The 25,870-nt window shown below is 43.5% G+C and overlaps 1 protein-coding gene across 1 annotated transcript in view; it reads left to right on the forward strand.

Annotated features, from left to right (window-relative positions):
- The window catches only part of XKRX (XK related X-linked), a 43,389-nt gene that overhangs the window by 10,970 nt on the left and 6,549 nt on the right, over positions 1–25,870 (forward strand). The window contains exon 2 of the mRNA XM_033946549.1: positions 23,923–24,182. Coding sequence (XP_033802440.1) covers positions 23,923–24,182 — 260 coding nt within the window. The remainder of the gene's footprint in view (positions 1–23,922; positions 24,183–25,870) is intronic.

Genomic DNA, 25,870 nt, shown 5'->3' on the forward strand with positions numbered 1-25,870 from the left:
CCCCTCGCCTGTGGTGAGGCATCTCTCTCTATCCTTCCTCCCTCCTGTTGTCAGGTCTCCCTCCCCTCCCCCCCCTGTGGTCAGGTCTCTTTCCTCCTTCCCTCCCTCTAACCTTCCATAGTTAATGGATATCTTGGGCCTTCTCTAAGTCCTGTTATTCCAGTGGTCCATCTGGCCCTGTTTCTCAGGATACCTGTTGGTAGGCTGCTCCTTGAATCTGAAAAGTGGGTCTTAGAAGATTTTCTCGATGCCCACAAGATAAAGGGACACTGAGAAAGCCTTATGTAAATCACAGACTAGGCAAGCCACTTACCAAGGATGATTCCAAAGTATACACAGAGTGAATGAACTTCCAGCAGATCTGAGGGATCCATACTGTTGGATGTATTGGGAGACCAGTCTATTTTATCTGCTGGGACTCTAGGGATTTGAATTTCCTCTTAATCTTCAAGCCAAGGGCCTTGTCACCAGATAAAGAATCTACCTGAAGACCTAATATTTGTCTCGTATGATTTCATGGTATCACAAAGTACAGTAAAGGATACTGTTTTCTTCAACTCTTTTTTTTTTGTTGTTGTTTAAATCTTTACAAAAACCTTCCATAAACTATTCACATTGCTATCAGCCTGCCTCCTGAGGCCTTGTCCTACATTTTGGGATTTGCTGTTCTAGGTTGTCCCCAGGTGAACAGTGTTTTCTACAGAAGATCCATGCCCTTCTTTCAGTTTAGAGTATTGCTAACACAGAGAGCCCTCCTCTCTGGCAATTCTGATTTCATTATGTCCCTGAGCAAACAGAGAAGTGGATCATGTACCACTTTAAATGTGCTTCCTTTGCCCATGCACGGGCAAAAGCTTGACATTAAATAATTAATAGAGCTCCCTGATGCAGCCTTTTATATGGGAAAACAAGGACCGTGTTAGGCCAGTCATTGAGTTAAGTGGCAATTGTTTTTCTTTTCCCTGTGTACAGTGGTGGACCTTTTGTCCAGTTGCAAAGTCACATTTTGTTTAAGTGGAGGTTTCTTTGCCCGTGATAAGACTATGAACGGTTAGAAATCCTGAGTAGATTGCCATTTCAATTATATATCCTTGAGGCTTTTTCTCCACCAGTTGGTTAAATGTAAGGACCTGTCCACCGCTGGCTGATAACATATATATATTATGGATTTAAATGTCTCTATCATATTTCCCCTCTCCCATCTTTCCTCCAAAGTACACATATTGAGATCTTTAAGTCTGTCCCCCATATGCATTATGACGAAGACCACCAACCATTTTAGTAGCCTTCCTCTGGACCGACTCCATCCTGTTTATATCTTTTTGAGGGTGCGGTCTCCAGAACTGTACACAATATTCTAAATGAGCTCTGGAAAAAGACATCTAGCTTTTGACAATCATAAAAGAAGAAGAAACAGCCTGGAGATCACATGCACTCTCTACCTGGAGAGCTGGAGAAATATCACCTTTGGTATTTACACTCAGCACTGTTCCTGAAACTGGAATTAGCTGCAGTGCAGACATCTTTCCTCTCTCCCCAGGATTGAAATCTTGTTTTCTGTTGTATGCATGATACCTACTGTTCCTGGCTGCAGAAAAACAACCACAAAATGAGCAATTTATGTGGGTGGGGTGAGGGGGAATGGAGTGTGTACAGAGATAATGTAGGTTGCATATCATATCAGTTTTAAAATTCTATCTTTAAATTAATAAGAACTTGTGTTTTCCATAGACACCCCCCCAAACCCCAAATTCCAAACCCTGGCAGTTCTTCGCCCTCACTGTGTTAAATGCTGTGTCTGAATCGCAACAGATTTGAATTTTGGCATGAGTGGAATCACAGCTGCTACTGCTAACTCCCATCACCCTCCCTGTTGCCAGTTGTTTTGCCTAATGATCAAAGCACAGGAGACCTGCAGAGTACTATTGCTCATAGCACAGGCTGAAGTGCACAGTCATGTTTCTGTTGTGATCTGAGAAGCTCTCATGGTGGCTATTTGCAAAAAAACAGTGACAGATGGGAGCTCTTGCTATCACTAAGCATCGTTGGTGCTGTGCATACACCTCTCCCCATTCTCAAATCTGATTTTATTAAATTTTGAAATTTCTTTATTGCAAGCCTAGTGTACATTGCTCAGAGTGATGTACACTTCTCCCTCCATATTTGCAGAGGGTTAGGGTCACAGAGAGCCCGCGAATACCAAGGAATCACGAATAACTTTTCGCTTTCATATTTGTGGGGTTTGTGGTATAGCCCTTGCGAATACCATGGGATTGCAAATAGTATTTGCAATTGTTTTTAAAAAACTTTTCTTTCTGCACCCGCCAGCAACAACAGGATTAATTAGGCACACAAGATTTCCCACCTCCTTTAGTTTGCCCGACCCCGCTGATGCAAGTGGTCAATGCCAAAAGGGTTAAAAGGAAAGATTTGCCTTTTTGTGGATAATACAAAGATTTGTAACAGAGTAGACACCAAGGAGGGAGTGGAAAACATGAAAAAGGATCTGCAAAAGTTAGAGGAATGGTCTAATATCTGGCAACTAAAATTCAAAGTACAAAAGTGCAGAGAAATGCATTAGGGGATTAGAAATCGTAAGTAGAGAAAGACACAGGAACTGGGAGGTGAGAGGCTGATATGAACGGATGAGATCTTGGGGTGGTAGTGTCAGAAGATCTAAAGGCAAAAAAAAACAGTGTAACAAGGTGGTAGCTGTTGCCAGAAGAATGCTAGGCTGTATAGAGAGAGGCATAACCAGTAGAAGAAAGAAGGTGTTGTTACCCCTGTACAGGTGGTTGGTGAGGCCCCACCAACAATGGGCACATGCAAATACAGTTTTCCCCTGCGAATTCGCATTTCGCAAATCGCAGTCTGCTCCAACCACCTCTTCCTGTATTAAAGTTGGGCAACGCCAATCAGGAGCTGCGTATCAAAGCAGGTTCTGATTGGTGTAGCCCGACTTTACTACAGGAAGAGGCGGTTGGAGCAGACCGCGAGTGATTTTCTTTACCTGCCGGCGCTCCAGCTGCCCTCTCCTGCCTCCCTTGCCTTTTGACATGCAAAAAAATGCATTCGTGGGTTTTTTTTTTTAATTCGCGGGGGCTCCTGGAACAGAAACCCCCGTGAATTTCGGGGGAGCACTGTATAGCGAATCTTTGCCGCTGTCCGCCAACCTCGTTTGCATGTGCAATTTTTTGAGAATGTCTCACTGTTTTAGATTTGCTATCAAAACAGCTGCGTTAGCAGACCGTCGCTTTTTAACGTGGGTTTTTTGAGAATCCCGACCTCAGTGTTCCTCCACCCCCTTAGTGTTTCTTTCAGCATGGTGTGGCTCTCCATCAGCCTGTGCCACAAGATGCCTCCATTCTTTTGCTATTCTTGCAGGACTGCAGGGGAGTTGCGCACTGTGTACAGAGCTGCACACACACTGCCGAAACAGAGCAGCAGCATGGAAGCAAAGCTTCCAGAGAAGGGGAGAGCTGATTTGTTAAGAGGAAGGTGCAGAGATTGGCCAGGATGGAAGAAAGAAGGTGGCAAGGGGCAATGAAAGTTGGGGGATCAACAGGATGGTTTAATGGTTAAACAACCCTTAGGCACCTAGAGTGCCATAATTTGGGGCATGGAACACATCCTCCCAAATTGCTATAGCTGCTGCTATTTCTGTTTCTTATCCTGCTCCCTTCCTTTCAATAGGGCCTGTTTAGGACTGATAAAATAAATACTGGTTTGCTGCATCCCACCCCCTCCCTCCCAATATAGTTAGTGCAGGGCAAAAGGAAGGGCCTTTAGCTCCCACTTCCACTCCCTCCTTGTTAATATGGCTAGCTCCAGTGGGGCTACAGGAAGAAACAGCTGTTATTGCTTCCTCCTACCCGTCCCCTCCTTCTCAGTACTAGGGCTATGCAAGATTTTTTTTTTTTTTTAAAAAAAGAAGCCACCACTGCTGTTTCCTATCCCCCTCCTTCTAATACAGATTTGAAGAATCACTAATTCCCAGCAACTCCATCCATGTAGTACCACTCCCCTCCCTCCTGATGCTACCAGTTAAGGCTAAAAAAAAAAAAAGGCCTGGTGCATCCACCCTCTCCCTCCCTATATGGCCTGCCCTGGGCAACAGAGCAAAAACTGACTCCTGCCCCACCCCAACTGCAGCTTCTGTAGCCAACATGTGAGTGGATCCCTTCCCAGAAGGGGAATAAATGGGCACTATGAAAAATTTTAGTGTGCTTATCAATAATACTCCTAAGTAGTAAACAAAATAATATCCACCATCCAAAATTACAAAAAATTGCAAACATATAGTATTAATATATAATACACAGGACTTCAAGTCATTTTGAATAATTAAGTAAATCTGTACCTGTAAGGACATAAGTAATGAGTTCCAAAGCATTTCTAAAACCTATTCCGTCTGACTAGTGCCTTTCTTCTTCCTGTCCATTCCTCTCAGGGTTCTGTCTCCAAATGGGTTAATTTTGCACGTTCTATGATCTCACCTCTATGCCAATGAGTTGGAGAGTATCTGTGATTTACAGCTAATGTTCCTTTAACACTGACTTTGTTCCAAAGAGACCCTCTTTCTGGAATTCATACTATACTGTACTATACAAGATGTGCTTGGAAATTTTTTTGATCAGGCTGATTTCACCTAGTCTAGTTTTTGTATCTTACTGTTAACATTTTCATAGTCTGATTGCATTTTTTGTTATTGGAGAATCTTTTTGCCACACAGTACAGGATAGTCACACAGACCTAATATTTCTATTAGCAATGCTGCCCTTAACTGTTTCTTCTTTCCGGTTTTCTTGCATTGCATTCTTTAACTGTGAGAAATTTCCCAATTGGTTACAACTGTTGGAGAATAGAGATGTAATGTTAATATCATAGCTTGTCCAAATATTAATTGTAAGACTATAATTAATTTTTGCCTATTGCATCTCTTTATGGTCCAGGTGTCTGTCTCACACTCTCCATAACGTCAACACATGATGTCTTATCAGAGAAATAAAATTTGTAAGGAGTAGAACTAGGCCCAAAAGCAGGCTTTATTAGCAAAGAAAGAAGGCTCACACCAAAGGAATGCAGGCCTTAATTAGTAGCAATACCAGATTGTAAGAGTGGACAGCAAAAGAAAAAAATAGAAATAAAAATAAAAATAAAAATACAGTATATATATATGAATCTTATAGAGAATTAGTGTGCATGAAGCCCATATAAATATAAAGTATTCTATGTTATGCATAAAACAGTGGACTCAAACCTAATAGGGAGATACTAGATTATAATCTGTGAAGATTTCTAATATAATACTTCACTAATCACAGTTCTAACAATGTATATCAAAATCTTTCAAATACTAATTGTAAAGTGCTCAGACCCGTAACCAAATAAATCTGTGCTAACAACAGACTATGGTTAAAATGGGACCATCATCGCTCTTTACGGTCCCAAACCACTTGCTATACTTAAAGTATATTAAATAATAATTAATGATGAAATCACTTATCTGATGTAGCAAGCGGTTGATGGAAAATGTTGAAAATAACTATAGATCCAATAAAGTGCCAGTGCTCTAGTGAATGCTAATAAAAGACATTAGCCATGTTAAAAAGATGACACCCCCCCCCCCCCCCGACTCAAATTTCGATGACTCTTCCTCAGGAGGGGACACCTGTATCGGCTACTGTCGACTCGGACTGCAAAGGAATCAAGCGAGTGGTTTGGGACCGTAAAGAGCGATGATGGTCCCATTTTAACCATAGTCTGTTGTTGTCACAGATTTATTTGGTTACGAGTCTGAGCACTATTGCAATTATTTTTTGAAAGATTTTGATATACATTGTGATTAGTGAAGTATACATAAAACAGTATCAGATTATAAAAGAAGAGGAATCATAGAAACAAGGTTAGAAAAAGAGAAAAATATTGAGTACCAGGCAGAGACAGGACGTCTGAAGTAATTGTTCATTATCCCCCTTTTACTAAGCTAAGGTAGAGGTTTCTACCACAGCCCAGAGGGCCAAATGCTCCGACGCTCATAGAATTCCTATGATTGTCAGAGCATTTAGCGCCCCAGACCACAGTAGAAACTTGTACCACGGCTTAGTAAATGTGGGCCTATATTTGAAGAGAGTTGCAGAAAAACAAGGTAGAAAAAAAAGCTTGTTAGTGACTTCAAAGAAAGCCTGATTTGTTTTTAGCATTCTTGGATAAGCTCTGTTTCTGTCTTTTGTTCAATATTGTCATCCTGCTTGTTAGAGCAAGCAGATATCCCAAACCCCTGTACTTAGCCCAACTCAGAGGCTATGTATTGTCTTGATTGATATTTAACCTGTTCTGTTTGCATTATAGAGGTTAAAACCAGAGATGTACAGTATACATGTAAAACAAAATTAAAGTAGTCAAGCCATTATATTAACATTACATCCCCATTCTCCAACACAACTTCTTGATTATCCACAATTCTATCTGACTCGTGATCATGGTGTTTTTCTGACACAGCAGTGTTCTTGTTTACACTCCTTTCAGGAGAAGGAGGAAGGGCAGGTTGCAAGGAGAAAGTGAGCTCATTTTAGGACAAACCTGTCTGGGCAATGCCAGCACTTTCTTTTTAAGGAATCCTCTTGTGGGCTAATGCATGATCAGCAGGGGTGGAGAGGAAATACCAGTCTGGATCTAAGCTGAGGCTTTCTCCTGTGTGGTTCTGTTAAGGGACAGAATGTTTTCACAGCTCCTGAATGTAGAAATCGCCTTAGGCCGTTTGGGGTGGTGAAGCAATAAGAATCCAGTTTTAAAGAAGAGGACCATTTTTGGAAGAGAAATCGTATCATCTTCAGGATGTTTGGAAGTAAATAGAATTGATGTCAATAAAAGTCAAGCTCATTCTATATAAAATCTATCCTACACACAGAAATAACACATCTTAACTTCTCTAACCCAGGGCTGTATTTATTTATTCAGATCTGATATTCCACTCTACAATCCTAAACAGTATCCCTAGACCAGTTTATCGCAAACTGTGTGCCGCAGCACACTGGGGAAGAGGAGAGGTACCGGCTGCCTACAGGACGTGCCTCTCGTGGTGAGAGGCACATCCTGTAGGCAATCAGCCAGCGCCAATGCCTCTCTTCCTCTCTGGCCCTCTTTCCTGCTGCCGCCCCTCACTGACGGCTCCAGGCCCATCTGGAGGGCCTTTGCACATGTGCAGATGTCGACGTGATGACATCACGCATGTGCGTGACATCATCACAGCAACGTCCACGCACGTCCGGATGCCTCAGACAGCAGCCACTATGTTTAGTGTGCTGCGGCTCGGCAAAGTTTGCGGGACACTGCCCTAGACTATATAGAACAGCTGAAAAGCCTTACCTTTCAGTTTTACCAGTGATATCCAGAGGGCTTCATTCATTTGCACTGGAGGCTGCATTTATGAGAAAACTGTGCTGGTGCTAGGGAATAAGTACATGAGCTTCAAACTAGGTGACAAAGTTGTGATACCCTCTCAGCCAGCATCAGTTTCCTTCCCTCTGCTCAGTGGCAGTGCTGCAGTTCTTCCCAGTGGCTGATGGGCACATACACCTGTGGTAAGGGTCCTCTCCTATCCACCAGACTTTAAATTCTCTCCATCTTTTACTTCAAGGCCCATTTTCAAAGCACTTAGACACACAAAGTACCATAGAAGCATGACAGCAGATAAAAGCCAAATGGCCCATCCAGTCTGCCTATCCGCAGCATGCATTACCTCCTCCGCTCCCTGTGAGGCCCTTTTCAGCTGTTTGATGTCACATCTGACTTGGTTTCCTGGACATCTTTTCCCTTAAGAGCATAAGAATAACCATACTGGGTCAAACCAATGGACTATCCAGCCCAGTATCCTGTTTCCAACAAGTCAAAACAAACATTAAAACTTTTATTTCTGTTCTTATTTTTGCATTGAGATATGTGCAGACCCTTGACGAAGGCTACAGCCAAAACACAGGCCATGTCGGGTCCGTCAGTAAAATCTGCTTCCTCTGAAGTTTGACTCCGCGTGCTGTTCCATCTGTGGCCCTCTACATTTTCATTGCTTAGAGCTTTCTAGAGCAGTGGTTCTTAGCCTATCATCTGTTGTGACACACCATACAATGTTCACATGTCTGACGCATTGAGCACAACAATTCACAACTGAGCTGAGAAAAAGCCATACATATCATTTCAGGGGGCTAACAATGATGCAAGAGAAATACAGATGCAATGGTGATGACTGCCAGGGTGGAGGAAAGGGATCAGCCAGAGGGGCTGCAATATTTCCCGTTGGGTTTGCTAACAGAAGTAGGGACTAGTTATGGAGATTTCATGTACTAGGCCTCCTGATTTTCAACCTTCCTCAACCTACCGCACACATGGCTGTTACGGAAAGCTCAAAATTGCTGTTTGTCAAATTTGTGGTGACACACTGGTTGAGAACTGCTATTCTAGAGTGATCTACTGAGTATACAGTATGCATCACATCTCATATTGGCGTTTTCTCATGGGGCCACCATGATGCCATTTAAAGTTATTATTAGGAGAAGCCAGCTCCTAGGGGACGTGGGAGTGTTTTGTAAGGATTCATATTCTTCTGTCCTTGATAGCATCTGTTACAGGAATGTAACTCATGCTCTCTCTAAAGACAAGCAGGATGTCATTGTCCTTAGAAGTTATTTAATTTTCCTTCCATTTTCTGTTAAAGTGCTAGCAGGCAAGCCTCTGTATTTTTCATTGCACCTGGCCATTTTTGTCAGTGTTTTGTTGTTGGGGTTTTGTTGTTGTTGTTTTTTTTTAAATAAAGGTGACCCTGAAATCATAAGAACAGGCCCTAAAGGGGGTGGAGTTGAATTTTTATACCTCAAAAAGATTCCTCAAGACAAACTGATCAAACCTAGGACTAGATGCACTAAAGAGGATTGGTAAGACCTTGTGGGTCTGCTCCAATCTTATTTTTGGCTGATTCAAAAAGAGCTTTTGATGCACTAAAAGGTTTGTATGCAAATGATTCACACGGGGTTCGCCATAATCCCCAACTCTGCCAGCTGATTGATCACTGTGAAAGTGACTCTCACACATGGGCAGAGCCGGCAGGGAAAGCCCAAACAGCTGAGAGGTAGGGGAAGCCCCGAAAGCAGCCTCCTGCCATTCAGCTGTTCGGGTCAGGAAACCTTTTTTTTTCTCTTTTTCTTTTTAATGAGCACAGATGCTGTGTGTGTGTTACTGTTGAATCAGGAATCCCTCTCCAAGCAGTTATGGTATGGGAATGTAGGCTAAAAGGTCAAGTCACAGCCTTGTGGATTTCTTCCATGGAGATGGATGGGCTAGTGACTCTGCTATGGCTTTGACATGAGCCTTGACATTGGTTCGTGTATACTTGGCTACAACAGTCCTAGGTTTAATATCAAAGAAACAAAAAGCTGGATGGACTTTCTAAGGACTTTAGTCCACTCCAGATAGAAGCGTATGGCTCTTTAACAATCCAAGGACATTTTGGTTTTGTGGACAAGTGGTCTGGGAAAAAATATTGGAAGGATGATTGACTGGTTAAGGTGGAAGTCTATGTGTGGACAGAACAACCCTATTATCAATAAATCTTTTTATGGCAACATGTTAGATATGTCAACATGTATACCACAGCAAAAAATGACTTACCACAGGGCATGCTGAAGCATCTCAGTAATTTTTGGTTGTGTATGTGTTATTTATTAATGCTGGGGGCAGAGTGGGTGTGTTCTGTGTTAACTGGTTAGCGCAGCTACATTTCTGCTCACTCACCGATTAGTGCATTCTGAGCGTGTAAGCTTGTACCATTTATATAATGGATGGAGGTAGGGGGCTTATGTGCTAATGGCCATACACTAATGGGAAAATTAGCATGTGGCCATTATTATGGAAACTAGAAAAACTGGCCCTTTTACCCTGGTGGTAAAAAATGGCTTTAACCTGTGGGTATGACCTGCGTATGGATGCAATAAGGCCACTTTTTAACCATAGTTTGGTAAAAGGATTCCTAAAGCATAAAGCTCAGACTCTGCATGCCACAGTGACTACCACCAAAATAAAACCTTCTAGCTCAGTACTTCAACTCACAGGTAACTAATGGCTCAAAGGGAGCTTCCCTCAGCTCGATTAGTACCACAATGAGAGCCCAAGACACAGTAGGAAGCTTGGACAGAAGTAAGCTCATCCAGTCACTGCTAAGGAGTAGCCTAATGATTAGTGCAACAGACTGAGCTCCTGAGAAACTGGGTTCAATTCCCATTGCAGCTCCTTGTAACCCTGAGCAAGTCACTTAACCCTCTATTGCCCCAGGTACAAAAAAAACTTAGATTGTGAGCCCACTAGGGACAGAGAAAGTACCTGCATATAATGGGCCTGATATTCAGACCACAGGAGACAGATGGCTGTCTCCCATGGTCTGCAGAAATTCAATGGCAGTGCTGCATCTAGCAACCGGCAATGAATTTCCAGTCTAGTTTTGGCCAGCCGAGACATAGCCAGCTAAGACAATATTTAGCAACTGGCTGGCTAAGTCTTAACGTCTAAAGATAGACCTGCCTTTTAGGTGGGTCTTTCTGGCTGCCGAACTTAGCTGGTGAACCATTGTATATTGGTGGTGACCGGCCTGTCTTACAACATAGGTGGTCAGTGGTTAACCTGCTGAGCCAGATATTCAGGAGCAGATAGCCATTAGCCAGCTGAATATCAATGGATAGATGACTAAGTGCTATTTGGCTGGCCAGGAGCTGTTCATGGCCGGCTGAATAGCACTGAATATTGTGGGGGGGGGGGGGGAATGCATATAGTACTGCATATGTCTAATAGTGCTATAGAAATTAGTAGTAGTAATAGTACTTTCTATAAACAAAGAGTTCTTAATGCTGTGAAGTCAACTCTTTGTCTTCTGAGTTATAATTTTTATTGATTTTATATAATAATTTATACAAAGTGCAAGAAAATATCATAATAACATCAAACAAACAGCACTTTATACTACATCAAATTCTTAAAAACAACCCAAACTTCCTCCCACCCAACCCTCCTTACCCCTCCTGGATGTGTATAAAGAATATGAATAATGCAATAAATAATCTGAATAAAATAAAAGAAACCGCCATGGTCTTTAACAAACATATCCAGTGGGCTCCAGATGTCATTAAATGCCCGGAACTGACCATTTTGCTCCGCTAACATTTGTTCATACTGATAATACAAACACAGTGACTCCCACCAGAATGTGAAGTTTAGACGACCCCAATTTTTCCAGTTTCTTGTAACTAACTATAACCCAACTCCAGACATTACCAAGAGAAGCTTATTTTTGTGAATTTCAAGCGGACTCTCAGGCATAATAGAAGTTCCAAATAAAACGGTCCCACATGATAATGGAATAGGATACACCAAGAATCGAAGTAATTTTGCCCCATATGGATTTCCAAAAGGCCTTAATTAACGGGCAATGAAATAACAAATGATCTAATGTGCCTGGCTCAAGCTGACAATGCCAGCATTTATTGGAGCGATTTTTATCTACTTTTTGTAACCTTACTGGAGTCCAGAACACTCTGTATAGCAAAAACTACAGAGTCTGCCTCAATGCAGCAGAGGTTGTGCATTTCACTCTACGATTCCATATTCTGGACCACTGATGACATTGAATTTCCATACTCCAAATATCACAGAGACTTGTTTTAGATTTTTTAGGCATATACTCAGATAATAACTTGTACCATTTAGACGCCACAACTCTTTGTCTTGAGACCAGTGCTGAGGTGGGGATGGGAAGGCCCCTCCATGGCGAGTTCTTTCAGTCATTCTCAAAACGGATACCATGGTGCTTCCATCTGAAAAGATGCTTTGCTCTAGAAAACAAGTCCACATTGTGAGACTATAGGACAGTAGGAGTGTGTGGCGCAGTGGTTGGAGCTACAGCCTCGGCACCCTGGGGTTGTGGGTTCAAACCCCGCGCTGCTCCTTGTGATCCTGGGCAAGTCACTTAATCCTCCATAGCCCCAGGTACGTTAGACAGATTGTGAGCCCACCAGGACAGATAGGGAAAATGCTTGAGTACCTGATTGTAAAAACCGCTTAGATAACCTTGATAGGCGGTATATAAAATCCTAATAAACTTGAAACTTGAAACTAGTACTTTTCTATTTATTTTTCATAGCAACATGGGGTAGAATATTGTTGTCCAAATACTGCAGGACAATTCATTTTGCACAGGTAGTAAAGGGCAAGATGTCAGACCATCCTGGGTGCCGGCGTCTCTCCTCCTTTCTGCCCCCTGTGTACCTTTTGAAAAGTTTGCAAACACGAGCAGCATCTTCCGCTTGCTGCTTGGGCCAGCCTTGGCTCCCTTCTGACGTTACATCCTGGCCGCAAGACCAGGACGTGACATCAGAAGGGAGCCACAGGTGGAAGGTACTGCTCATGCCAGCAAACATTTCAAGAGGTACGAGGGGTGCTCAAGTGATGGGGAAGAGTTGGGGGGGGGGCGCATGGCATGGCAATGCCGGGCACCACCTCCCTCGCTACACCACTGCCATTTGCAACCACCACTATGCTTTTATTTCATGCTCTCCTCGGCCACACAACTTAAAATTTTTCCAGCTATACTCCTGCTCACTAAAGTGACTGGAATATCTCTGATATATAAATTTAATTAATGCCACACTCTATTATATCTCAATATTCTTAATGTCACCTATTGCTTACGGAAATTTCATAGATATTTCTTCATTTCATAACAGGTTCAGTCCAAAATCTTTTGAAAATGTTTATATGACCTCGGCAGCTAAACTCGAGTGTCATATTTCATGTAACACTCAAGCCTGAAAGTAGCCAGCCTCCTCATCGGCCTTTCAATAATTTTCTTAGCATTCAAATATAATTTAAATATATAATTTAAAGTCAATGAAAGAACTTATCTCATCTTATGTGGATATACTGAATGGGGCTCCGAAGTGAATTCAGCGTTTCGCATTATAAGCTGTTTCAAGGAGTATTCCCCATTTAAGAAATGACACCACTCCGTGTACATCTCTGAAACAGTGTCTTGCATTCTTGGAGGATTGCCATCCTCCACATTCTGAAAGTTGTGGCTCTAACAATTATTCAGAATTCCATTCTTTCTAGCTCTCTAAGCAGTTATAATTCTTCTAAATTGGATAGAATATTTCCATTGTACAGAATTTTTGAACCTCTTCCCAGCCAGTTCCCTTGAAACTCCTTTTCAACTCTGTCCTTGTAGAACTCCCACTTTCCCAGAATTACCCACATTCAGACCCATCTAAACTCCAGCATTTGTCTAGAGCAGTATCCCGCAAACTTTCTTGAGCCACGGCACACTAAATTAATGGCTGCGGCTCGAGGCATCCGGAAGTGCGTGGATGTCGCCATGATGACATGCGCATGCACGATGTCAACATCTGCACATGTGTGAGGGCCCTCTAGACGGGCCTTGAGCCGCCAGTGGGGGGTGCCAGCAGGGAAGAGGGCCAGAAAGAAGGAGAGGCGCTGGCGCTGGCTGATTTCCTACAGGATATGCCTCTTGCTGCGAGAGGCACTTCCTGTAGGCAGTCAACCAGCACCGGCACCTCTCCTCCTCCCCAGTTTGTCGCGGCACATCTGAAAACTCAGGAGGCACACTATTGTGCTGCGGTACACAGTTTGCGATACACTGGTCTAGAGCAGGGATCACAAAGTCTCTCCTTGAGGGCCGCAATCCAGTCCAGTTTTCAGGATTTCCCCAATGAATATGTATTGAAAGCAGTGCATGCACATAGATCTCATGCATATCCATTGAGGAAATCCTGAAAACCCGACTGGATTGCGGCCCTCAAGGAGGGACTTTGAGACCCCTGGTCTAGAGCAAGGGTTCTCAAGCCATGGATACACCTAGCCAGTCAGATTGTCAGGATATTTACAGTGAATTTGCATGAGATAAATTAGCATGTACTACCTCCATTGTCTTCTCATACATATTTATTGTGGTTATTCTGAAACCCTGACTGGCTGAGTCTGTCCCAAGGACTGGGTTGAGAACTACTGCTTTTTGCCATGGGTTCCCAGTGCAGACCTCAGGAGTCACCCAGCCTGAAGGAGTTTCAGGAATATGAATATGCATGAGAAAGATTTGCATGTGCTATGCAAATCTCTCTTGTGCATTTTCTTTGTGGATATGGTCATGTTTCTGGAATCCTGTGGATTTCAGGACTGGAGGCAACATGGATTCACTAGAGGTAGGTCTTATCAGACAAATCTGATCAATTTCTTTGACTGGGTGACCAGAGAATTGGATAGAGGATGTGCGCAAGATGTGGTGTATTTACATTTTAGCAAAGCCTTTGACAGTGTTCCACTTAGACATCGAATAAATAAACTGAGTGTCCCTTGGGATGGGTTCCAAAGTGACAGGCTGGGTCAGGAACTGGTTGAGTAGAAGGTGACAGAGGGTAGTGACTGAAGGTACCTTTTAGGATAAGGCCCTCCGTCAGTAGTGCAGAGACTTGAGCCAGAGACTGAAGAGATTTAAAAAAAGGCTTTTATTAAACAAGCATATATGCTGGACTTCTGAGCAGAACTGGCTGCATAAACAGAAGACCCTGAGGATCTCGGACACCAAAGTTATATAGGATCCTAACCAGTTCAAACCAGTTCTAACCAGCTCTGACCAAAAGGTAACAGCAGAGAGAAAAACAAAACCATAAATCCATCCTATAATCTATACATCAAGGCTAACTAACAGGCTAACATCCTATTGCCCCCCTGGCCGTGCCAGGCACTAAGACAGATACATAGAACAGGCCTGCATGCATACGTGATTTCTCAGAGCAATAAAATGGAGTCACAAGTTGTTCTTTGTACTAATTATGACCCACTGATCTAAAATGGAATTTTCTTCATCTACACCGTGACCCAGCTATGTCAGCTAGCTAGGGATCCTTCATTCCCAACTTTTCTTCTGTAGGCTAGCTGACTAGCTGGGTTACGGGAGGTCAGGGCCATCTGTATCAGAAGTGGGGACTGGGTGATAGGAGGAAAGGGCCAGGACTAGAGCGGTGGTACTTTTGTCAATCGTAGTCCTAATAGTACGGTTAAGGGTTTTCAATAAACATGGTAACAGGCAAGGAAGAACACAAAATATGACAGAGAATACCAGGAAAATTATGGTGAGGGCTTTAAAGAGTCCCGGTTTGGAGGCCCAATCAGTCAGTGAGTTAAGTCCAAACATATCATCATCAGCCCAAGTAGCAGGACCGTAGACAGCAATGATGCGCTCCGGGGGCCAAGTGTCTTCCCATTTACCAATTTCCAGGCTTCTTTCAGAACGGGCCCGTTGATCGAATACTGGGACAGCCAGATGTTCTCCTTCGGATAACGGGAGGAGGAAGAAGGCTGGTTTGATAGTGCCCAGAACACAAGTGCCAGTCCAATTTGAGGGTAGAGTGGGGTATGCCGTTTTCCCACAGATCCAGTAGTATCCTTCTGGTGCAGCCCAAGGGGCAGAAGCAGGCAGGTTGAGGTAGACATTTAATGTGGTAGCATTGCCAGTAGTATTCCATCGTCTGGGTATTTTTAACTTAGGATCTCCGGTCCAATACGTCCAACCGGGCTGAGAGGTGCTGTTTTTAGTCCATAAGGATTGGCACTGCAGGTGTCCAACACGAGTGGTAAAGGATGGTCCGAGACGCTGTATGCAGTGTTTTGCCAGAATGGAGTTTTTCAGAGGCCAGCTGGGTGCCCCCGCAGACATAACAGTTTGTCAGATTTAAGGTGGCTCCTATGGCTTCAGCGAACTGTATGAAAAGGTTGCGAGTGGTGTCAGAGGGCACAAAGTCTTGTTGGTCAAGTTTCATATGTTCATAAAAGTCAGGAAACACAATGCTGTGTTGTTCAGGGATCCGGTGTCTCTCAACGAGTTTGATGTGTAAGACAGTACCAGGGTCCGTGCCTTTACCATATATCTGTAGGCCCACAAGATAGCGAGCTTTCCGGAGGCTATCATCGAGGTTCCATTTAAACGGCTGTAGGATAGTGAAGTTAAGTGGATTACAGTTCTGGAGGCCACAGTCAGAGGTAGTCACCACTTTGGATAATATGGCTCGGGTGGTAGGCAGTCAGGTCATACCCCAAGTAGCCCAGGATACACATTTCCAGTAGTTACAGTAGTAGTGTTCGGAAGACCCTTCACAGTGGGACGGCTTCTGTCCCGCCAGGCACATGTATTTATCGTTGTGCATATATTCCCTCCTCTATGCTAGGGCACCACAACGTCCAAGGAAGGTGGGGTTCTGGTCCATGGCATAGCAAGCATCAAAGAGGACTGAGGCCGGGACATGGGGATTAGTGACCAGGGTTTGTTGAATCAGGGGGCCCTGATCCCAGACTGACCTGACCTCTATCCAAGTATCCCTATTAGTTGCTCTGGGGTCGAAACAGATCTGTGAATATCCATTATTACATATAGAATATTCAACCTTGTTATATATACATACAGGGGTCACTAGTTGATCCTTACACTCATAATTAGTTTGAAATCTAATAACATTTTCCGTTTTGCCCCCATTGTCCACTAGTGCCACACAAGGGGCACACCCAGGCGTGGGAGGGGTAGGGGACATGGACAATGTTGGCAAGATGTAAATCACAAGCAGTAAATATACAACAGAGTTCATATTAAATATCTTGACAGATCTCTGGATCAGACGTGCGTGATTACTCTTCCAGAGTGTGGGGCAGCCGCGTGATTTTCAGTTGAAGGTCAGTAGGCCCTTTTTTACAAATATACTCAGCAGCGGGCTTCACACGGCTGTAGTGAATCCAAGACTCATGGCGGGACAATTTGACAGCTGTGGGGGAAGCAAGTAAGACAGTGAAAGGCCCTGCCCAAAGGGGTTTCAGCGGTTCTTTCTTCCATACTTTTAGCCACACTTGGTCCCCAGGTTTGTAGAGGTGAACAGGGGTTGTAATTGGCAGCGGGGCTCTAGAAATGACCCAGTTCTGTAATTTCATAATGGTCTTTCCTAGCTGCTTTATCTCTGCGTCTGTGATAGCGTTCCCTATCTGTTCAAGAGACTCAGGGTCTGGGCTGACTATCGGCGGGGGTCGGCCATACATGAGCTCAAATGGGGACAACTGATTGCGTTTACCTGGGGTACAACGGATGCGAAATAGAACAGAAGGGATCAGTTTGGGCCATGGCAGGCGGCTTTCTTCTGCTGCTTTGCCGAGGAGGGTTTTAATAGTTCTATTGATGCGTTCAACTTGGCCAGAGCTCTGGGGTGATAGGCCGCATATAATTTCCAGGTGATTTGCAGAGCCTGAGAGACAGCTTGTGTGACTTGTGATATGTAGGCGGGGCCATTATCGCTGCCAATCACTAGGAGCAGGCCATAGCGAGGGATGATGTCATGGAGTAAAGCCTTTACTATTTCCCTACTTTTCTCTGTGCACACTGGGTAGGCCTCTGGCCACCCAGTGTGGGAATCAATGAAAACCAGGAGGCAACGGAACCCATGGGAGGGGGGCAAGTAGGCAAAATCAGTAGAGAGGACTTGCATGGGGTGTGAACCGATAGGCTGGTGACCAGGAACGGGGGATCTGACAGAAGAGGGGTGTGTCGGAGGCAAATGACACAGCGGAGCAGAACATGGGAGATGAGTTGAGAGAGATTCGGGATATAGAAATTCTGTCGGAGAAGAGTGCGGAGAGCTGGGTTACCGGCATGAGAAAAATCGTGTGCACGTTGGACAACAGTGAGGGCCAGGAGTTGTGGAACATACAGGAGGGGGGTGGATGTGTGGGAGGAGGGTATAGTAATCCATCCGGATGGGAGGGTGCAATGGCCAGATTGCTGCGTGGCCCACTTGCGCTCGGGGTCAGTGTACTGGGGGGAAAGGGAATGAAGGAAAGGTTGAGGGGAGGAAAGGGATAACAGAAGAGGGGGTGTGGGCGGACCTTGGAGGGCCGCCTGGCGAGCCAAGCGGTCAGCCAAGGCATTACCGCGGCTGATGAAATCACGGAGGCGACGGTGGGCCCGGCAGTGCATGATAGAAACTTTGGAGGGTAGCAAGATAGCATCCAAAAGGTCCAGGATGAGTTGGTGGTGTTGGATAGGGGATCCAGAGGAGGTGAGGAAGGAACGCTGGCGCCAGAGGGCAGCGTGGGCGTGAACAGCTAGAAAGGCAATTTAGATAGGAAAAAAACAAAAATGCAAAAAGGGAGAGAAAAATCTCCAAAAATGGCCAATGGTATAGTTGGTTTCCCCGGGGTACCCCACAAACCAAACAGATAGACAACACAAAGATTACAGGGCATAAACAAACATAGAAAACAGAAAAGGCGTGAAACTTTTCTTCCAGCTGGCAAGGATTCAGAGCTGAACTTAGATCTGCAGAGAAATGCACAGTTATACAAAAACAAACGTCCATCATAGCACGAATCATAATTGTGTGCACACAGTGGCAAAGTAAAGTGCGATATAACACATGGCATAATAATAAAAGGCATCTATTAATGGTTACTGGAACGTCCGAAAGAGAAAACGTAAGAATGTGATCACTCTGGCTTGGTGCCCTGCCAATTACATTCATAAGGCAGACAGGGACGCAACTGCTAGGGTGTGCTTCAATCTTGAAAAATAAGCAAAACTTACTAGGTAAAGTAAGATACAGTGTACAATGTTAAATATAGAGGTATTCTGAAGTATGGCAATGTCAATTCAAAGGAAAAAAAGAAACATGTTAAATGTTAAGTGCAAGGTCATTTCAAGGTTACTGAAAGCAGAACATTGTCCTCCTTCTCTGGGTAGAAAAAGGCTCATTGTAACAGGTCCAGAACAGCTCTGTATGTATGACTGCGAAGACAAAGAAGAGACATTTTAACGTGACACCACCCCTGAGGTCACTTAGCCATGTTCCCTGCAGGCAGACCTGGAACCCTTGTCTGCCACCTGGGTCCCGCTACACTCTGAGGAGTGGGCACTGCTGCAGACTAGATGTAGCTACTTTACTCTGCACTGTCCTTACATAATAACTACCCCCTTCCTCTGGAGTTTGAGCTACCAAGTTTATTTGAAAGGTATTTCTGTTTCCAATTGTATTTAAAATCAGATTGATAATAACACTTTATACAAACATGCATGGGAAGAAAGAATTCATAAAGAACACCAGGATAAAGACACAATACGGGAAAGCAAGGGAGACTGTTAGCACAAAAGAAGTAATCTCAATCCATCCGTTATCAATAAAACTCATTCATAAAGGAAAAAAAAAAAAAAAGTTGACCACATTACACCGCTATTGATTAAGTCCCACTGGCTACCTATTAGCCACCGAATTACTTTTAAGATATTATTCTTGGTTTTTAAAGTTCTAGCTTTCAATGAGCCTCACATTCATGTCTAGAATGATCATTCCTTATTATGCCCCTCGTTCTCTACGATCATCATCACAAGACTTATTAACTGTCCCTTCCTTAAAAATTGTGGGTACAAGAAGAAATGACATGTTTTCTGTTACAGCGCCACAAACGTGGAATGCACTGCTACTGTACATCAGAAAAGAAAAAGATCTTATCTCTTTTATAAAACTCTTAAAAACTTTGTTATTTAACTTTGTACTTGTGTCTTAAAATTGTTTGTCCTCTAAAATATTGGTTTGTTTTTTTTTTGTTTGTTTTTTGTTCAGCGCTTAGAATGTTTGTATAGGCGATTCATCAAATAATAATAAAACTTGAAACTTGAACTTGAATTATCAAGCCCATGTTTAGCAAATATTTCAATTTTCAGAAAAATATGGATACTTAACCTCTATCATTGTTAGTCTTGTACTTTAAATCCCCCAACACTGGAATACAAAGGCAGGGATGTGCCCAACACAAACCCCACATGTCTGACAAACGGTTGCTTTTTTTTTCTTTTTTATTACCAGCAGACACACTTTGACAACTGCGAGAACACGTAAACTATCTGGCTCAACTTTCTTTAAATTGCTCACTGTCTGTAACAAATCCACTGCACGCAACATATATCTAAAATCACAGTCTTTATTCTCGTTCATCATTGCGAACTCACATTCTTAATTCTGTCTTGATCCACATGCATTTTACCCTGTTAAGCAACTTACACTATCCTGTCTGCAACTTTCGGCAAAACAATCATGCTGGCTTGCTTTACCAACCTTTCCCAGGTTTCCAACCTAAATGCTATTTCCATCTCCCCGGGTAATTTCTCAACATCACCAATTTCTCGTTCTCTGTGTCTTGTCAGGTGTCCCCAGAGCTTTTGTTTTATTAATTTGACAAGTATGACAAAAAGTTGATTAAATTCCAAATACTAAGCCTTTGACAACAATAAAAATAAGGATGAAGAAAACAATAAAAAAATCTTAGGGTCGCTATAATCGCCAGAAAAGGCAGTTGTAAAATATTTAAGCATGATCTGAAGGGGGTCGGTGGTGCTCTGACCCATATTATACAATCTATATATGCACCCAACAAAAGTTCCAATTTCCAGAAACCAGAATCCTATATATCTCTCTGTGCTTCACAACGGATTAAGAAGTTACTAGACAGAAGAGGTAGAGACAGGATAGAGAAGGAATCAACTTCTCACTTACCAAGACAGGTCCGGTACCGGCACAACAAAACCAGGAGCCAGAAATCTCCACCGATTCGTTCCTTCTCGAGGTGCAATCCGTTGTCTTCGACGAGAAACCGTTCCTGGTCAACCACCAGGTTAATGCCGGCTATTACGGGTCTCGTAGGAGGCAAGGTTTGAAATCCTCCGAGGGAGACGATCGTGCCAAACAGGCTCAAGTCTGTAGATCAAGTCCCTGTTCGGCTGCGCCAAATGAAGGTACCTTTTAGGATAAGGCCCTCCGTCAGTAGTGCAGAGACTTGAGCCAGATCCTTCAGTGACCAATGGAGATCGCTCTGAAGAAAGGGTTGTTACCAGTGGTGTGCCTCAAGGTTCTGTTCTTGGGCCTGTTCTTTTTAACATTTTTATAAATGATATTGCTGAAGGGTTGTTGGGTAAGATTTGTCTCTTTGCGGATAATACCAAAATCTGCAATAGAATAGACATGCTGGATAGTGTGAATAACATGAAGAAAGACCTGGCGAAGCTTGAATAATGGTCTGAAATTTGGCAGCTAAAATATAATGTTAAGAAATTCAAGGTCATGCATTTGGACTGCAAAAAGCCCGAGGGAACGGTACAATTTAGGGGGTGAAGAACTTTTGTGTACGACAGAACAGCACGACTTGGGTGTTATTGTATGTGATGATCTTAAGGTGGCCAAACAGGTTGAAAAGGTGACGGCGAAAGCTAGAAGGATGCTAGGTTGCATAGAGAGAGGTATGGTCAGTAGGAACGGCCAGTATATGCCTCTGTATAAGACTCTGGTGAGACCTCATTTAGAATATTGTGTACAATTCTGGAGGCTACACTTTCAAAAAGATATAAAAAGGATGGAGTCGGTCCAGAGGAAGGCTACTAAAATGCTGTGTGGACTTCGTGATAAGGCGTATGGGGACAGACTTAAAGATCTCAATCTGTATACTTTGGAGGAAAGGCGGGAGAGGGGACTCGCATATGGAGTACAGTGTCCAGTACTGGTCGCCATACCTCAAGAAGGACATGGCAGTACTTGAGGGAGTCCAGAGAAGAGCGACTAAACTGATAAAGGGTATGGAAAACTTCTCATATGCGGACAGGTTGAAAAAGCTGGGGCTATTCTCCCTGGAAAAGCGGAGACTTAGAGGAGACATGATAGAAACCTTCAAAATCCTGAAGGGCATAGAAAAGGTAGACAGGGACAGATTCTTCACACTGTGGGGAACCACAAGTACAAGGGGGCACTTGGAGAAATTAAAAGGGGGCAGGTTTAGAACAAACGCTAGGAAGTTCTATTTTACCCAGAGGGTGGTGGACACGTGAAACGCGCTTCCGGAGGCCATGATAGGACAGAGCACGTTACAGGGCTTCAAAGAAGGTTTGGATAGGTTCCTAGACGATAAGGGGATTGAGGGGTACAGATAGAAGTTGAGGTAGGTTATAGGAATAGTCAGGGACCACAGCACAGGTGATAGACCTGAAGGGCCGCCGCGGGAGCGGACCGCTGGGCAGGATGGACCTCTGGTCTTACCCAGCGGAGGCAAATTCTTATGTTCTTATATGATAGAGTCATTTAAATACCTACGTAATATAAATGTGCATGAGTCAAGTCTTTCATTTGAAAGGAAACTCTGCAATGAGAGGGCATAGGATGAAGTTAAGAGGTGATAAGCTCCAGAGTAATCTGAGGAAATACTTTTTTACGGAAAGGGTAGTAGATGCGTGGAACAGTCTCCTGGAAGAGGTGGTGGAAACAGAGACTGTATCTGAATTCAAGAGGGCCTGGGATAGGCACATGGGATCTCTCGGAGAGAGAAAGAGATAATGATTACTGTGGATGGGCAGACTAGATGGACCATTTGGCTATCTGTGGTCATGTTTCTATGATATTCTGAAAACCCAACTGGCTGGTTATGTCCTGAGGACCAGGTTGAGAACCCCTACTTTATCTGAGCTGCTGTTATGAGATAACTAGCTTCTTATCTTTGTAGAGCTGTAATGACAGCAGAAAACCTGGGCCATGGCAGTTAAGATTTCAAGTTAATGAAGGCAAATGGGGTTCAGTGATTTCAGAACCATTGGAGAAGATTTAGGATCTTTTCCCAATTCAGTGCCTTTATTGCTTACTATGTTGTACTGTCAATAGTATATAATATTTTGACTGCTGTTTGACTGTTGTAATTGGCTTGATCGTGTCTGGCTTAATCTTACTCTACACCACCTTGGATGAATTTCTTAAAAAAAAAAAAGTCAGTAAATAAATCTTAATAAAGTGAGGAGTAGCTAAGGAACTGGGTTCGGTTTCCACTGTGGCTTCTTATGTCTCTGGGCAAGTCACTTAACCCTTCATTGCCCCAGGCACAAAAGTTAGACTGTGAGCCCACTAGGGATAGAAAAATACCTTTAACTAATATGTAAAACCACTTTGGTTGTCCCACTAAAAGACTATATAAAAATAAATTTTTTAACCACTACAGTGAAGAACCTCTTTTCACACTACAACCTACAGCACTACACTAGTACGAGGGACTACTGAAAAGTTCTCTGCCCAAACAACAAAGTTGGGGCAGTCTCCATCGAGGGCTATATACAACAATTTTCCACATTTCTCATTCCTTATATTTCTGATGGAACAAAAAAAGTAGAAAATAACTGGACTAAGTGTATAGCCCACAATGGAGACTGCCCCAATTTTGATGGTTGGGTTGAGAACTTTTCAGCAGCCCTTAGTATATGCTTTTATTTTTTTTTATAAAAAGCACGTACTTCATTGATTTTGTGCTGATAACTTCTAAAATCAAGATGAAAATTTAATAGAATCAAGTTCACCTCTATAAAACAGAGAATATAGTAGAAATATCGGGCACCCCGTTATTCATAGTAGGCCCTCAAGGATGGTAAGCTCATGTCCAGTTTTTTGGGTTTACTTTAGGGCTGTGAAAATGGAACTTTTTATAGTGATGGGCAGATTCACAACATTTTATAGTGACGGGAGCAAGAAATGGTGCAAGCCAGTGTACATAACTTCACCAATCATAAAATAATGTACTTCAGCCTTGGGGGGAAGCATTAATGTGCGGAGAGAAGCTGATGGAAAGAGTAGGTGGAGCAGTGTGGTGGGGCTTGAAAGAAAGGGCAATAATCTCTGCTACCAAACTTTAGAAGAAAAGCAGCAAAAGATGGCAATGATTGAATGTATCATCTCAGGCCTTAGACACCCCCCCCCCTAAAAAATAAACCCCAAGGAGGTATAAATATTACGGAGCTGAGCAGGACATGTTTTGTGCTTGCAGGTGTGTGGAGGCATTGTTCGTGTACTTCCAGATGGGAAGACAGGAGGAGCCATATGTCAGCATCTCTCGCAAGAAGAAACTCAAACGTGGATTCCAGGAGGAGATTGAGCAGGAAATTGGCCACTCAGCCCGTAAGCTTGCCACACATCGCAATGCCTTCAAACGTACAGCTGTCATACAGGCTTTTTTGGGTTCCACCCCTCAGCTTACCTTACAGCTGTATGTTAGTGTGGTGGAAAAGTACATTACAGTTACAAGAGGTGAGAAAAAATGTGGCTACTTGCCAAACATGTTGATTGATAGGGGCTACCTTTCTGGCTTACTAACAGAGTTAGAGAATGGTTCAAAATGTGACCAACAAATCTCAGCAAGGTTTGGATTTCTATAATAAATATTCCAATAAGTATCTATTTTTTTATCCCAAAATCCAGACCTGGCAGATTTTTGGGGAAATGACTAGTGAAGATCTAGTTTCTTTTAATTGATGTGTGGCCTTTATCAAGTTGGCAATGAGAGAGTTTTCAACTCCTTTGCTAGGACAAAGCTTCACTAAGCTAAGCTGTCTCCCCCACCAGTCATGCTCCATCACTGTACCTCCTCATTCATGCTCCATCAGAGCACACGGTGCATCACATGCCATCTCCTCAAATGGCGTGATTTTCCTGCTTAGCTTCTAAATCAGTGTATCACAAACTGTGCCGGCAAGATTTTGGGTGTGCCATGAAAAGCCAGGAGGAGAGGTGCTAGCTGACTGCTTACTGGACGTACCTCTCATGGCGAGAGGCATGTCCTGTAGGCAGTCAGCCGGCACCGGTGCCTCTCCTCCTATCCACACTTCTCCACCAGCGTAGCAATTGCAGGCTCAGGGCCCTATCTGGAGAGCCTCCGCGCATGCGCAGACATCAGCATTGAAGGGATGACATCACACATGCATGTGCTGTCATCACATTGACCTCTGTACATTTCAAGATGCCCTCCAGCCGCAGCCCTGAGTTTAGTGTGCCGCGGCTGCAAAACGTTTGCGGGACACTGCACACTAAACCTAGTGTCCCTGGCTCAAGACACTCCGAAAGTGCGCTGGCATGCTGACATCACGTTCATGCATGACATCAGCGCATGCACAAAGGCCCTTCAAGCGTGCCTTGCGCCGAGAAGGACCTGCGCTGGAGAGAAGGTCCAGCAGAGAGAAGAGGCCAGCGGCAGGAGATTGCTTACAGGACGTGCCTCTCTTTGTGAAAAGCACATCCTGTAGACAGTCAGCTGGCGCTGGCATCTCTCCTCTTCCCCAGTGTACCGCGGCACACCTGAAATCTCAGGAGGCACAGTGGTGTGCTGCAGCACACAGTTTACAATACACTGCCCTAGACAGCCTGGATCATTCCTCAAAGGACTGTTATCAGAGATATAATTCATAATATGTAAGGTAATTCTCATTGGATGCAGTATTTATTTATTCATTTATTCATTCAATTTTCTATACCTTTCTCCCAAGGGAGCTCAGAACGGTTTATATGAATTTATTCAGGTACTCAAACATTTTTCCCTGTCTGTCCCAGTGGGCTAACAATCTATATCTATCTAATGTACCTGGGGCAATGGGGGGATTAAGTGACTTGCCCAGGGTCACAAGGAGCAGTGTGAGTTTGAACCCACAAACCCAGGATGCTGAGGCTGTAGCTTTAACCAATATGTGGGTCCAGGTGGGGACCAGTATAACTTGGGTGGGTGGCTATTGGCAAATTAATCCACACACTCCACTCTTTACCAGTATTCAATAACTCCAAGCCAGAATTGTAATTCTGAACCAAATGTTTACTAAAAAAATAATCTTCAGGACAAAAGGATAGATTCAGAACAATAGCAATAGGCAGAGAGCAAAGCTGAGATTAGACATTAGGTGTCAATTCTCTAAGAGTGTGCTTCTCCTTATAGGTTTCTGGTGCTGCAC

This window comes from Geotrypetes seraphini, chromosome 5 (assembly GCF_902459505.1).
Source record: "Geotrypetes seraphini chromosome 5, aGeoSer1.1, whole genome shotgun sequence".
NCBI classification, from domain to species: domain Eukaryota; kingdom Metazoa; phylum Chordata; class Amphibia; order Gymnophiona; family Dermophiidae; genus Geotrypetes; species Geotrypetes seraphini.